The sequence below is a fragment of the Asterias amurensis genome, chromosome 12 (assembly GCF_032118995.1).
Source record: "Asterias amurensis chromosome 12, ASM3211899v1".
Classification (NCBI taxonomy): Eukaryota; Metazoa; Echinodermata; class Asteroidea; order Forcipulatida; family Asteriidae; genus Asterias; species Asterias amurensis.
In genome coordinates, this window is record NC_092659.1 from 5,289,326 (window position 1) to 5,301,979 (window position 12,654).

Below are 12,654 nucleotides of genomic sequence, written 5' to 3' on the forward strand. Positions count from 1 at the left end.
CAGCTGCTGGCTGTCACCATCACATTGGTCTTTATTTTCTCCTGATAAGGCCTTATGTACTTTGGTGATTTGGCGCTATACAAATAATAAGTGAATCCAAAAATTAAATTATTCTGCCGCAGACGAAATTCACTCACTGATCTCAGGCTCTTTCATTATGAATAATTGTATTGTTTGTTCAAAAACAATTTCAAATAGGAATTTGTAAAAAAAAAATCTCAAATATAGTCACCCACTACCCTAAAGCTTACAAAGCTTCAGACCCCCTAAAACTGTCGGGGATAAATTCAGCTTGGTTCGGTTAAAATACAAATAAATGAACAAGCTCATGGCGTCAGAAATCCAAGATGTATACTCCTTATGATGGTTTAGGGGTCACACATGTGTTTAAACACTTCTGGCGGTGGTGATATCATCCGTTTAAATTCCCCCACGTGATATCCTCTCAACCAATCAAAATGGAGAAACTGTCCCAGGTATTATTCTTGAAGGGGCAAGGTTCCTGGCTTACCTATGATTATCAAGAGGTGTATCCTCAATACATCGTCTCTCCCATTCATCAGGAGTAAATTGAACACACGGCTCATGTACAACCTCGTCCCTCGATGCATTGACGATCAAACCAGGCTCTGGAGCTGTAAAGTCTGTCACGATACCCACAGATGACACGATGTTCTCATACGCTACATAGTTCAGGAGCTCAATGTTGAAGTAATAGATGTTGTTGTGATCGAGCAGGAGGGACTCGTGGTTAAACTCAACAGCGTGTCCAATACCGAGACGTTCATAATGAGTGAACTTACCAGACTTGGTTCGAAAGGCAAAAACAGCAAAAACAAAAGTTAGAAATGATTTTATACCCCCTACACTTTACATAACTTTATGTGCATAACTTTATAATTATAAAAAATATATGAGATTGGTAGCTAGAAAATACATCAATTTTAAATTTTGGTCTGAAAATTCACTGATTAGGACAATTCTTACTGGAACAGTTTATTTTCTGTAAAATATTTCCCTCTGAAATGAAGTCAACTTCCAAAACAAAACTGTCAGAAAGCTTAAACCCTCTGCGAGCCCCCCCCCCCCCAACCAACAAGAAAACAGAGAAGAACAAGAAAACGAAGAACTGAAAAAAAAAAACCCAAAAAATCACAACATATGCACAGAACAACAAACCTGTGAAAGTTTGGTAACTCGGGAACTAGTCTGTCAACTTCCAATATCTCGGGGAGCTAATATCGACTATTTACCCTTAAACCTTGTTATATTTGTAAAAAAAAAAATTGTATAAATAGATACCTCATGAACCTCGACCCCATGGCCCTCGATCTCTTCAAGCAGCTCACACATTTGGGAATCGTAGTCATAGTTGATACTTAGACACTTTGTCTCTGGAAGAGCGAGGCAGTCACGGGCACAGAAGTTAGGATTAATATGAGTGACGGTGGACGTTGGTGTGGAGATGAGGCGGCCTTTCTTGGCGGTGGTGAAATAGTGAAAGTCATTGACTGTTACAAGTGAAAGAAAACAAAGTCGATTAAGAAATCTATATTTAAGTCGGATTTGAGCTTTTACCTGGTGGAATAACGATCTTGTAAGGTTTGAGTTGAAATCTACGGTTCTTTTCAGAACCCCCCCAAATCAATTAGAGATTACCATTAAATGGTGTTACCGCAAACCTTACAAGCAATCTATATTTAAAAATCAGTCTGCTATGACCACAATATTTCCCAACTTCATGACATTTTCCGTTGATTGCTTATATGATATTTCTTTTCCTTTTACTCAAATTTGAACCACAACTTGCTTAACGGGTCTAGCATGGATTTCCAGCTGCTTTTAATACTGCCCTAAAGCTCTGAGGCTGACATTTCAAGGACTAAATTTTACACGAGTGTGACCGATTTTGTGAGATAGTGAAATATATTTTCTGGATCTGGGTCATGATAACTATTGCCAACGCTCTAATTAGAGCCAACCAAAAAGAGGAAGATGATGATATAGAACGGTTTGCAGTATTTTAATCTTTTTGCCTTTTTATACTTTAAAATATTTAGTGTAAAGAGTAATTGTTCAGATCCTTTGTAGTATTTTTAATGGTTTCGTTTAGGTAACAGCTGGTCTGGCCTAACTTTATAATTATTTGTTGTGGGCTTTAATTGGGGCTAGATATAGTTTTTGTTTTTCTTGTAATGCTTTTCATTTTGCTGTTAAGCGCTTTGAGGAATGTTAATTCATATTGCGCTATATAAATACTGTTTTATTATTATTTTTATTAACGATAATCACTAAATGAGATAGAGTGGTTCTGAAAAAACGTTACTTTCAAATCGACATTTCGATCAGTATGCTCAAATCGTCTTCTGGAGAAAGCTTAAGTTAAGCAAAATTAAGTTTAAGATGTGGGAGAAAACCCCAAGAGAATTAAAGTTACTTGAGGTTCCAAGTTGTTCTCGCTCTGTGACGTCAATCGTGTGCCAGGGTACGATCTGATCACCCCAGATCTCCGGTCCGAACCCAACTCCTTCTTTCTGCATCAAAATGACAGAGTCATCATAGACCACTGCTGAGGCACGAAGGATGTGTGGATGACTGGTTGAAGTGAAGTCGGGAGTAATACGACCCGTTGGGAGGGTAATGTCAAAGGTCGGCAGGCTGCAGGTTGCGGTTGAGGTACCTCCGCCATTGTTCATGGCGTAGACAGTGAAGTGAAGTGGATGTCCACCGAACAGAGTCTGTGGACAAAACAGGATTCAAAAATTGTCAACAAATCTATAATTTGTTGAAAACAAACCAGTTTTAACATGGAAATATTTCAATCCTAGAAATTGCTACAAAACTCCAATGATTGACGGTTGTAAAAGTGACGTGTAATACGAGTTATTTCAGGTCACGTGGAGAAATATCCAGAGTTGCAAAACAATCTTTGGGTGCGTTCGTTTAGCTTCCCTGGGTCGACCCCGGAGTGTGACGTTTTTTTTTTCCAGGACGAACGTGTGCAGATAATTACCCATGTTCGTCCTGGAACAAAAACCGCCACACATCGGGGTCGACCCAGGGAAGCTAAACGAACGCACCCATAGAAATGCAAACTTTCCACATTCTAAAACGACCGGGTCAGAATTGACCCGAGTTCCGGGTCCCGTTGAGCATGACTTTTTTCCAGTTCAAATTGACCCGGAAACTGACTAAAAATGTAATTTTGTTTTGCATATGTCAGTTTAAAGCATTTATTGGTCATTTTTAAACAGATTCCAGGTCAAACTGACCCATAAATGGGTCAGGCCAAACGGGACTTGGAAATTTGGACCCTGGGGGACTTTAGAGTGTAACAATTCCATGAACATATGTCACAGACACCTCTATAGAGTGGGCATAGAGGGAATTTTTAGCCAAGGCTTGGTTGTGATCACCAAAGCAACATCACCTGTGAAATAATGGCTGATGGTCCTCCATATTCTGTCTTAGAGAGTACGTCGCTCCCTCCAGGTACCGTCCCAACCTGGTAGGAAAACGTCACTAGACTCTTGTCATCAGCAGCGACCACCTCAAGTTGAAAGGCAGGCTCTGTGTAGTCTAAACCGGGCACCTGCTCAACGCTGCAATGGCTGGTAGGCTCTGCAATATTTACTGACCTCTTTCGGGAGTTGGGGGCCTCCTTTGGAGAAAAAGAAATCAAATTCTAATGTAAAAATCTACTATTGATTTTGATTTGAACAAAAGGCAATCTTACGAGAGCTGGACTTGAACCTGCGACCTCTGGATTAAAGAGTTGACGCTCTTCATAACATTGAGTGTTGCTCTTAGATGTAATTTAGGTTGTCCTTATAAAAATTTTCCAACCTGCTTTTAAGCATATTATATATATAAATTTTTTAAACAGACCCCTGTTTCTATTGATCCTAAGTTAGGAAGAGTTCGGTGAAATTGACGGATGTGCCTTTAAACTATGTAACTTGGTCCTGCAGTTCCGACAATCGGGAAGAGAGTTGGTTTAACATTCTGGGACTTACCGCAGGTGTAGAGTAGGCCACAACCTCTGGCGGAGACGTATCGGGGTCCTTGGTGTGAATATCAAAGATGTTTTTATGGATAGGGTTGGCTTGGTAGCGCCACAGATCCCTCTCATAAAGCGTCACCTTCCCTAAGAATGGAATCTTCAGGGTGACTTTACCCGTCAGTCGGAGTACCAATGGGATCATCACTATGTCCAACCTGAGACTGAGGATTAAAGACACATACTTAGAGATTAATAATAATCATAATAACAATGGCTTCTTATATGGGGTGGGGTGTCGTGGCCGAGCAGATAAGAGCACCGAACTCAAGCTCTGGTGATTCTGTACAGCAGAGTGTGGGTTCGAATCCCGGTCGTGACACTTGTGTCCCTGAGCAAGACACTTTACTATAATTGCTTCTCTCCCCCAGGGTTAAATGGGTACCCGTGAGGACAGAGATGGTTCTTGTGGTTGGTTTAGCTTAGTACGCTACATACTTGGCGGCAAAGGCTGTACAATTCCCAGGGAGCTGAGATGGTGGAATGGAAATGCCCAGTGATCAGGGGGTAATAATGTTGGAAGAGCTTTGAGTCATGGTGTTGATTGATTTTTACAGCAAATCAATCAAGTTTGATGTCACAATACACTATGATAATACTGACGATGGCTCGTGATTGTATTGCTTTGTGAAATCGGCCCCAGAGCTGGGCCCAATTTCATAGAGCTGCTTAAGCACAAAATTTTGCTTAAGCGAAAAAATCCTTGCTTAGTAAAATCAGATTACCGGCCAAGAGTCCACTCATTTGTAATGCTAAGTAAACAACATCTAAGTACCAGTCACAAGCAATGTAAATGGCATAACAATTTGGCAAGTAACATGTGTAAAATAAGCGAGCTATTTTCATGCTTAAGCAGCTCTATGAAATTGGCCCCTGGTGCTCTTATCCGCTCGGGCACGACACAAATAATTTATCTGAATCTATAAAGACCACGGAGACTTACCCAACATCCAGTGGGAATTTAGAAAACAGTAGTTCTGCAACTGTCGGGAAGCTTGTGTGCAAGACGTCAGCCCTGAGTACTAATTCACCGTACAGTATATTACCGATTGTTACGCCTGCAATAACGTAGCTACCAACCGTTGGTGTTATACCACCCTGTTATAGAAAAATAAATGAAGATTATAACCATAAGATTTGGTCAATTTCCTTTGTGGGATATTACTGATTGTCAATTTCAACACATAGTCCTCGTGTAAAATACTTTAGAGAGTGTACTGGGGTCGATTTCACAAAGAGTAAGGACTAGTCTTATCTCGAGTTAGGACGGTATGGAAAGGTTTGTGGTAACACCATGTTATGACTATCTCTAATTAATGAGTTGGGGTGCTTCTGAAAAGAACCGTTGGTTTCAACTCGACGTTTCGATCAGTATGCTCTGATCGTCTTCTGGAGAAAGGACGCGTTTATGACATAGGACTAGACTTAAGTTTTAATATCTCAAAGGACTAGTGCTAAGTTAGGACTAGTACCAACTGTTTGTGAAATCAACCCCATGTATCTTTGACATAAAAGGTGTGACCACAATTCCAACTGCTCAACAAATGGAAGGTTTACGTTTAGTAATCACTCAGTTAATGGCAATAACAACCTTTCTCAGGTAATGTGAAACCTTTCTCAGGTTATGTATTCTTTCTGCGTGGACGTAAACGTTCTAGATTTACGGCAATATAAAAAAAAAACTTTTAAAGTGAAATTGTCACTGTTTATATACTTCTATTGTATAGTTCTACATTGTTTTTAAGGATGAAACTAATCAAACGGTTCCAAAAACTAGTTGTTCCCTTTAAAGCATACATTTACCTTAGCAGTCATTGACACTAGGGCCACAGAAACGGGTATGTTCATCTCGAAAAAACCACCAGCTTCAATGCCTACAGAAAACAAACGTATCTCGTTTACATGTCAGTGAAATACAAAATTACATTGAAAATCACAACATTTTCAGAGCTGGGGGTCATTTTCGTATCTGGAAACTTTGCTGTTCAACCAGCCCATCTGTTTGCCCGTTCCCCCTTCAGTAGTTACAACGGTTTGAAAAGCATATAACGAGTTGAACGATGTGCATGCTGGTCTACAATCCCGCGCATATCTCGTTGCCCCCGTATGCCCCCTTTCAATGTTGGTTCTGATTGCCAGTCTTCAGCGTTACAGTCAACATTGAGCGGGGGGACAGGGGAAAATTACTATTGTCATTGGGAAGTGTAGGCCTACAGTGATTGGTTTTATGTAACGTAAGGAATAGTAGGTGGCCCAAGCATTTTGGCCGGGATTGTAGCTAGCTATCGAACGTATTCATGTATTTCCACTTCTGCCTTTGTTACAATTTTATTAGTAAGCTCATGGTTGTGTTGACATAAATAGTTTTCTAGACAGACTCTGCTAGGGAAGTCTGGCAGACTTCAGTGTTCGCATTATACTAGGTCTTTTTTGTTTTGGCAGCTTTTAATTACCTTCGGAATCTTTTATTACTGTAATTATGTGGCATAAGCACTTTTCTTTATTTAAATTTCAGTACTCACTCGTTGAACTTATGCATGGTGGTGCTGACGAATTCCACGTAACATACGAATCCAGAAATTAGAGGACAGAATACATATGGCAAGAAACCATAAATGAATTAATTAGAACGGTAGAAGCCTCCTACGTTGTTTACAAAACTTGATGGCATGTGTGTGGTGCTAGGTCGGCAATCTGTGCTTTCGGGTAAGGTCATAGGGGGGTTGAGTAGTAGATTTATGGTATGTGTAAAGTTAAGCGAACAGAATGAGTTCTGTTCGGTGTCTTTTTGGTTTCGGCAACTGCAATTCTATTCGTCTCTGAGCCGAAGGTCATTTTGGTGAAGAAGGGGCTTGCAAGTGGATAACGGACTTTTTTTTGAAGATATACTTGTACTAAATTCTAAATAGGATGATATCTCAAGTAAGTTAGCTTAATGACTTTTCTGGTACTGGATACTCGATAGAAGACTACTCTATCCGGTAATGGGATTGTCTGATGTTCTGACGTCAGTATAGGCGATAGTCAAATTTGACTGATACTCGATCTCACTGCATCAGCCATTAATAAAGACTAATATGAACTCTCAAACACCTTTATAATATAACAATCAATTAAAAGAAACAAATCTCAATAAAAAAATAAGCAATACAATCAAGGTATATGAGCTATGACGAAAGAGCTTCAAGGTTGCCTGGATGGCACATACACCAGGTTTTAAAGGAACACGTTACCTTGGATCGGACGAGTTGGTCTTTGAAAAGCGTTTGTAACCGTTTTTTATAAAATGCATATGGGTAGAAAGATGTTGTAAAAGTAGAATACCATGATCCACACAAACATACCTCGAATTCGAAATTGCGTGGTTTTCCTTTTACCTCGTCGACTAAATACGTCGGCCATTTATGGGGGTCAAAATTTTGACTCCCATAAATGGCCGACCATGTTAGTTCGCACAGTAGAAGGAAAACCACGCAATTTGGAGGCAAACTTGTGTGGATCATTGTATTCTACTTTTAAACCATCTTTCCAACCATATGCATTTTATAAAAAACGGTTACAAACGCTTTTGTTTTGACCAACTCGTCCGATCCAAGGTAACGTGTTCCTTTAATGAAGGTGCAGAACATCTCATGGCGGGATTACTAGTAGACCAAAGAACAGATTTACAGAGACATTCCACCAATCTCTCTCTGCTACTGTTGCTCAACACCGCGTCCGCTTTGCTGGCCACATTGAAGACTGCCCTGCCCTGCCCTAATAGAGGACGCAGACCTCCCAACAACATGGACGTTGCAGACCGCTAAAAATGATGATGGTGATTATTACCTTGACATTCAAAGCTTCATGGGGAAGCAAGCGGCTCAGTATTTAAAATTCTTCATAATAATAATAACCAAATTTATAAAGCGCCTTTTCCAAAGGATGCAAAGCGCTAGGGATAATGTTTTTAAAAGTCCTTTAAACTGTTCTACAGAAGAAGCGTTCCGGATGTTTGTTGGGAGTGAGTTCCAGTTGCGAGGACCAGCGATGGAGAAAGCACGGTCTCCGAGCTTCCTTGAGGATCGAGGACCAGATTGCATTGAGATCGAAGACCTTCACGTTTGGGTTTGCTGAGATCAAGTGTGTCTGAAATGTAGGATGGGAAGGTATTGGACACAGTTTTGAACATGTTTAGTGCCGACTTAAAATTGATCCGCTGGTCGACCCGAAGCTAATGGAGATCCATGGGCAGAGGTGTGGTATGGCTTCATACAACTAAAACAGGAAGATTTACTTACAAAGGTTCGGAAAAGAGATCGCAGGTCTTTCATGAGTTGGACGACAGTAAAAGGGTCGATGTTTTGTAAATCCAGCATCGCCTCTAGCTCCCCAATCGTCATGTTTGCAATCCGATTACCAAGAGCATCTAGACCTTTCACTAAAAACAATTGAAAAAAAAAACACCCCAAAATAAAGACAAATTTGCAAAATAATAATAATACTAATATTTCATCCCTGCTGCTAACATCACTAGTTTTAAAGGGTGTTAATTTATTTATTTATGTATCAATATAAACCACAAGGGAAACTGACTGGGTAAATTTGGTGAGCTCAGTTGGTAGAGCGCTGGCACGTTAATCCGGAGGTCGTTGGTTCGAATCCCACTCTAGTCAATTCTTTGTTCAACCCCAAAAATCATTTATTTATTTATCTGTAAAGTTTGCAAATCGTGCGAATACAAAGTCCCAGTTTGTGTTCTAGCCTAGTTTGTTTTCTAGTCTATTATTTTTATTTCTGATAGCGTGTGACTTTTATTGTCTGGTTTTAAAATAAGTCATGAATCAATAATATTATGTAGTTTTTACTTCTGGAACCATAATTTCTGAAAGTTTTTAGTGTTTTACATGTTTAATCTTTGTATACAACTGACCTGTTATTTTTGTCTATAGTGTATCTTTGTAAATATAACCTTTTTGAATTGTAAAGTGCATCGAGAGATCTGTGATCCAGAATGCACTTTTTAGATACTCATCTATCATTTAACAATATAAATATTCAAACGCCGTACGTCAGCAATACAAAAAAAAAAATCAGTTATTGACTAAAAATAATAAATTTTAAGGTCCAAAAGTAGACAAGAAATAATAAAAAAAAACGTACATGTTAGTCCACCGCCGATGATCACATCACCCTGCCAAGCACCAGAGTCGTCTCCAGGGGCCAGACTGAGGTCAAACAAACTGGCTCCTCCTGTTGTATACAAACAAACAACAACAATTCAAGTAAAATGGTATGAATTTCTTTGACCTTAAAACGCACTGGACACGTTTGGTAATTGTCAAAAACCAGTATTGATATAATAACGAAAAGAAAAACACCCTTGTTGCATTACTTTGTGTGCTTTCATGCAGATAGACAATAAAATGCTTTGAGTGAAAACAAAAAAACCCGTTACTTCAGGGGGAGTCACTTGTCACAATGTTTTAGACTATCAACAACTCTCCACTGCTTGTTGTTACCAATTAAGATTTTATGGTAACAACTATTTTGAATAATTACCAAGAGTGTCCAGTGCCTCCAATTCATACTGTTGCATAATATCAAATGATAACATATAATCTCTTGTGAATTAATTTTTTTTTACCAGATGTTACTGAGAGGGATACGGCTCTCCTTTTTCTTGATGGAACTGGTGTCTCGTCCTCGTTCCCAAATATCAAGGCGCCCGAAGCTCGACGACTTTCAGTACCAGATTCAGCCACCCCTGTGATGAAGAAAGAAGAAAGAAAGAAAGAAACAAACATTTACTCACATTCAATCTTGTAGTATTAGTAACATTAATAGTGGATTGTTATGCAGCGCATATCCGTCATCACTCAGTGACGCTCAAGGCGCTTTAAACTTAATAAGTACTTCTTTTAAGATTTGAAACTTTTCATGGTGCAATTAGTATAACTAAGAGAAGTGTTCGGTAACACCATGTGAATTGCTCGTTTTACTTCCCAATCAGAGCATACTGATCAAACACGTTGAGTCGTTCAACATCGGTAATATACCTTTTGAACCAACACTTTGCTCAAGAGAGATCTTCACATGGTGTTTTAATACCGCAAACCTCTCACAGTAAACTCAACTTCAACTGTACATGATTTAGTACTGTGTATAAACATAATATACTCATGCAATGTATTCAGACACAAGCATAAACTCACTTGGCGGTACATTCTTTTCTGGCTGAAGTCTCATCAGGATGTGCTCCTCTGAGGGAAGTTTTGGCGAATCTGACTGAAGAATTTTCCTGAAATATTCACGAGCTTTATCGGCTGAGCTGCTGGTGAAATCGTCCATGTTACTCTCTTCTTCAGAATCATTGGTTCTATGGTAAAACAAAAAATGAGAATAAACCTTTGCTTAAAGTTTGTAATACTTTCTTGATACTTTTAAAGAGGGTGTGGCATCTAAACATAAACTTGGACAAATGCTTCATGTTGATTCAACCAATCGATCAAACTAAGTCAACAAAAATTGGTCACTGAAAAAGATATCCGGTAAGACGGTTCTTTAAAACCAAACTCTACCTGGCAAGTAGATACAAACATGGTGTTACCGCAAACCAAATATACATTGATACCTCACCATGCAATGCCTCAAATCCTAGATATCCAACGTTGTTCCAATTGCGCTAAACCCCCAAATGTACACAACTTGTTTCCTCTGTATAAAAACACTATTTGATTTTCTGAACTGTAACTTTGACATTAAACTCAGTTAAACTCAGTCAATAGGATTGACGGGTTTTGAGAATTGATATCCTGGTCACTTGTTTGACACTATGGACAACCGATTCGACTATATAGCCTTGTCAGGCACTTATAAGTAAAGCTTTCAAGCTATAAACACAACGCTCATCAAACCACTCTTGATCAATCTTGCCATCATGGTAGAACATCCACTTTTATAAGCGAGGAAAGTGGACTTAAAACTTGTAACATTTAGAACGGCTCGTCGAGTGTTTTATAAGCACCGCAGTAAGGTTTGAAAGCCTTGTTACAATCGTGTACTATGAAAGAACAAGATTTTTTGTTTTGAATAATCTGTCGTAGCCACAGCCATAACACAGATATTTCGAAAGTCATAGATGGACTCATGGTGGCGCTCTATTGTAACTTTACAAAATAAAACAAAACAAAATAAAATGTTTGTAAATGTAAAGTCTCTGGTTTTATCCACAGCCAAAACAAATATATTTTGAACGTACAGATCATCCACATTTCTTCTCTTCCTCCTGCTACTGCTTCCTTCCTGGCCACACTGTGAAGCAGAGAACATAGTATCTTGAAGAATCACAATGGGATCAGTGCATCTCCCCTGCCAGCACACAGCGAGGTCAAGGTCAACATCATAGACAGACTCATGGGGGCGCTCTATATCATATCTAATGAAAAATCCAAAAAGCAATAGAGTATTTTGGTGATATCGAAATTGTTAGTATTTTTATTCTATGCAAAGAAAGAAGATAAAAAAACACTTAAAGACAATGGGCACTATTGGTAATTGTCAAAGACCCGTCTCCTCACTTGGTGTATCTTAACATATGCATAAATTAACAAACCTGTGAAAATTTGAGCTCAATTGGTTGTCGAAGTTGCGAGATACTAATGAAAGAAAAAACACCCATGTCACACGAAGTTGTCTGCATTCAGATGCTTGATTTCGTGACCTCAAATTCTAAATCTGAGGTATCAAAATCAAATTCATTGAAAATTGCTTCTTTCTCACAATGTTTTATAATATCAACCTCTCCCCATTACTCGTTACCAAGTAAGGTTTTATGCTAATAATTATTTTGAGTAATTACCAATAGTGTCCACTGCCTTTAAAATGAATAATAAAGTCACCTTTTTTTCGAGAAAATAACACCTTACCTGATTTTCACGTTACCGATATCTTTCTCCTGGGAATGTGCTAAAAGTTCAAAATAAAGCGAAAAAAAAAAATTGGTTTTAGATTATTTCAGCAAAACTCGGGAGATTATAAACACTTTCTTGTTCCATTTTCTGTCTCATGTTTGTTCTGTTGATTTTTTCACGTTTCCAGATAACATAAATACAAAATGTGAATGCTAAAATTGTTTATGCTAAAAGAGTTACCTACTAGCCATAATCTAACAATTTTGTTTCATAATAAACTTTTTACGAGAGTGCAATAAACATTTACATTGACTTACTTTGCAATGTTGCTAAGTTTAACACTTCACTGTGACTCCATTCCTCAAAACCAAAGGAGAATCTACCGGCACATACATCAAGTTTCACCCACACTGAAAATGACCTTTGAACTATGTCCAGGTCAAGGGTCAAGCAGCAACCAACCCCGAGACACGATTCATCCAGGAAACAATAAGACGCAACGGAGGATGGAAGAGAGAGCGAACCGCAACCTGAGATAAATACAAATAGCAATATTATTTTCTCTTCAGAATTACAATTTTGAGTTTCAGTCCAAAGTTTGAGGCTGTTTTAACTTTAAAGGCACTGGACACCGTTTGTTATTACTCAAAATAGTTGTTAGTACCAAAACTTGGCAACAAGCAATGGAGAGTAGTTGATAGT

The 12,654-nt window shown here is 38.8% G+C and overlaps 1 protein-coding gene across 1 annotated transcript in view; it reads right to left on the reverse strand.

Moving 5' to 3' along the window:
• Window positions 1–12,654, reverse strand: part of LOC139945370 (uncharacterized) — a 152,515-nt gene that overhangs the window by 55,123 nt on the left and 84,738 nt on the right. The window contains exons 68-84 of the mRNA XM_071942719.1: window positions 12,270–12,482; window positions 11,968–12,007; window positions 11,301–11,477; window positions 10,255–10,418; window positions 9,687–9,806; window positions 9,203–9,292; window positions 8,341–8,480; window positions 8,027–8,188; window positions 7,706–7,862; window positions 6,956–6,961; window positions 5,864–5,934; window positions 5,004–5,158; window positions 4,017–4,224; window positions 3,431–3,661; window positions 2,438–2,738; window positions 1,303–1,511; window positions 512–807 (exon numbers count right to left, since the gene is read on the reverse strand). Coding sequence (XP_071798820.1) covers window positions 512–807; window positions 1,303–1,511; window positions 2,438–2,738; window positions 3,431–3,661; window positions 4,017–4,224; window positions 5,004–5,158; window positions 5,864–5,934; window positions 6,956–6,961; window positions 7,706–7,862; window positions 8,027–8,188; window positions 8,341–8,480; window positions 9,203–9,292; window positions 9,687–9,806; window positions 10,255–10,418; window positions 11,301–11,477; window positions 11,968–12,007; window positions 12,270–12,482 — 2,740 coding nt within the window. The remainder of the gene's footprint in view (window positions 1–511; window positions 808–1,302; window positions 1,512–2,437; window positions 2,739–3,430; window positions 3,662–4,016; window positions 4,225–5,003; window positions 5,159–5,863; window positions 5,935–6,955; window positions 6,962–7,705; window positions 7,863–8,026; window positions 8,189–8,340; window positions 8,481–9,202; window positions 9,293–9,686; window positions 9,807–10,254; window positions 10,419–11,300; window positions 11,478–11,967; window positions 12,008–12,269; window positions 12,483–12,654) is intronic.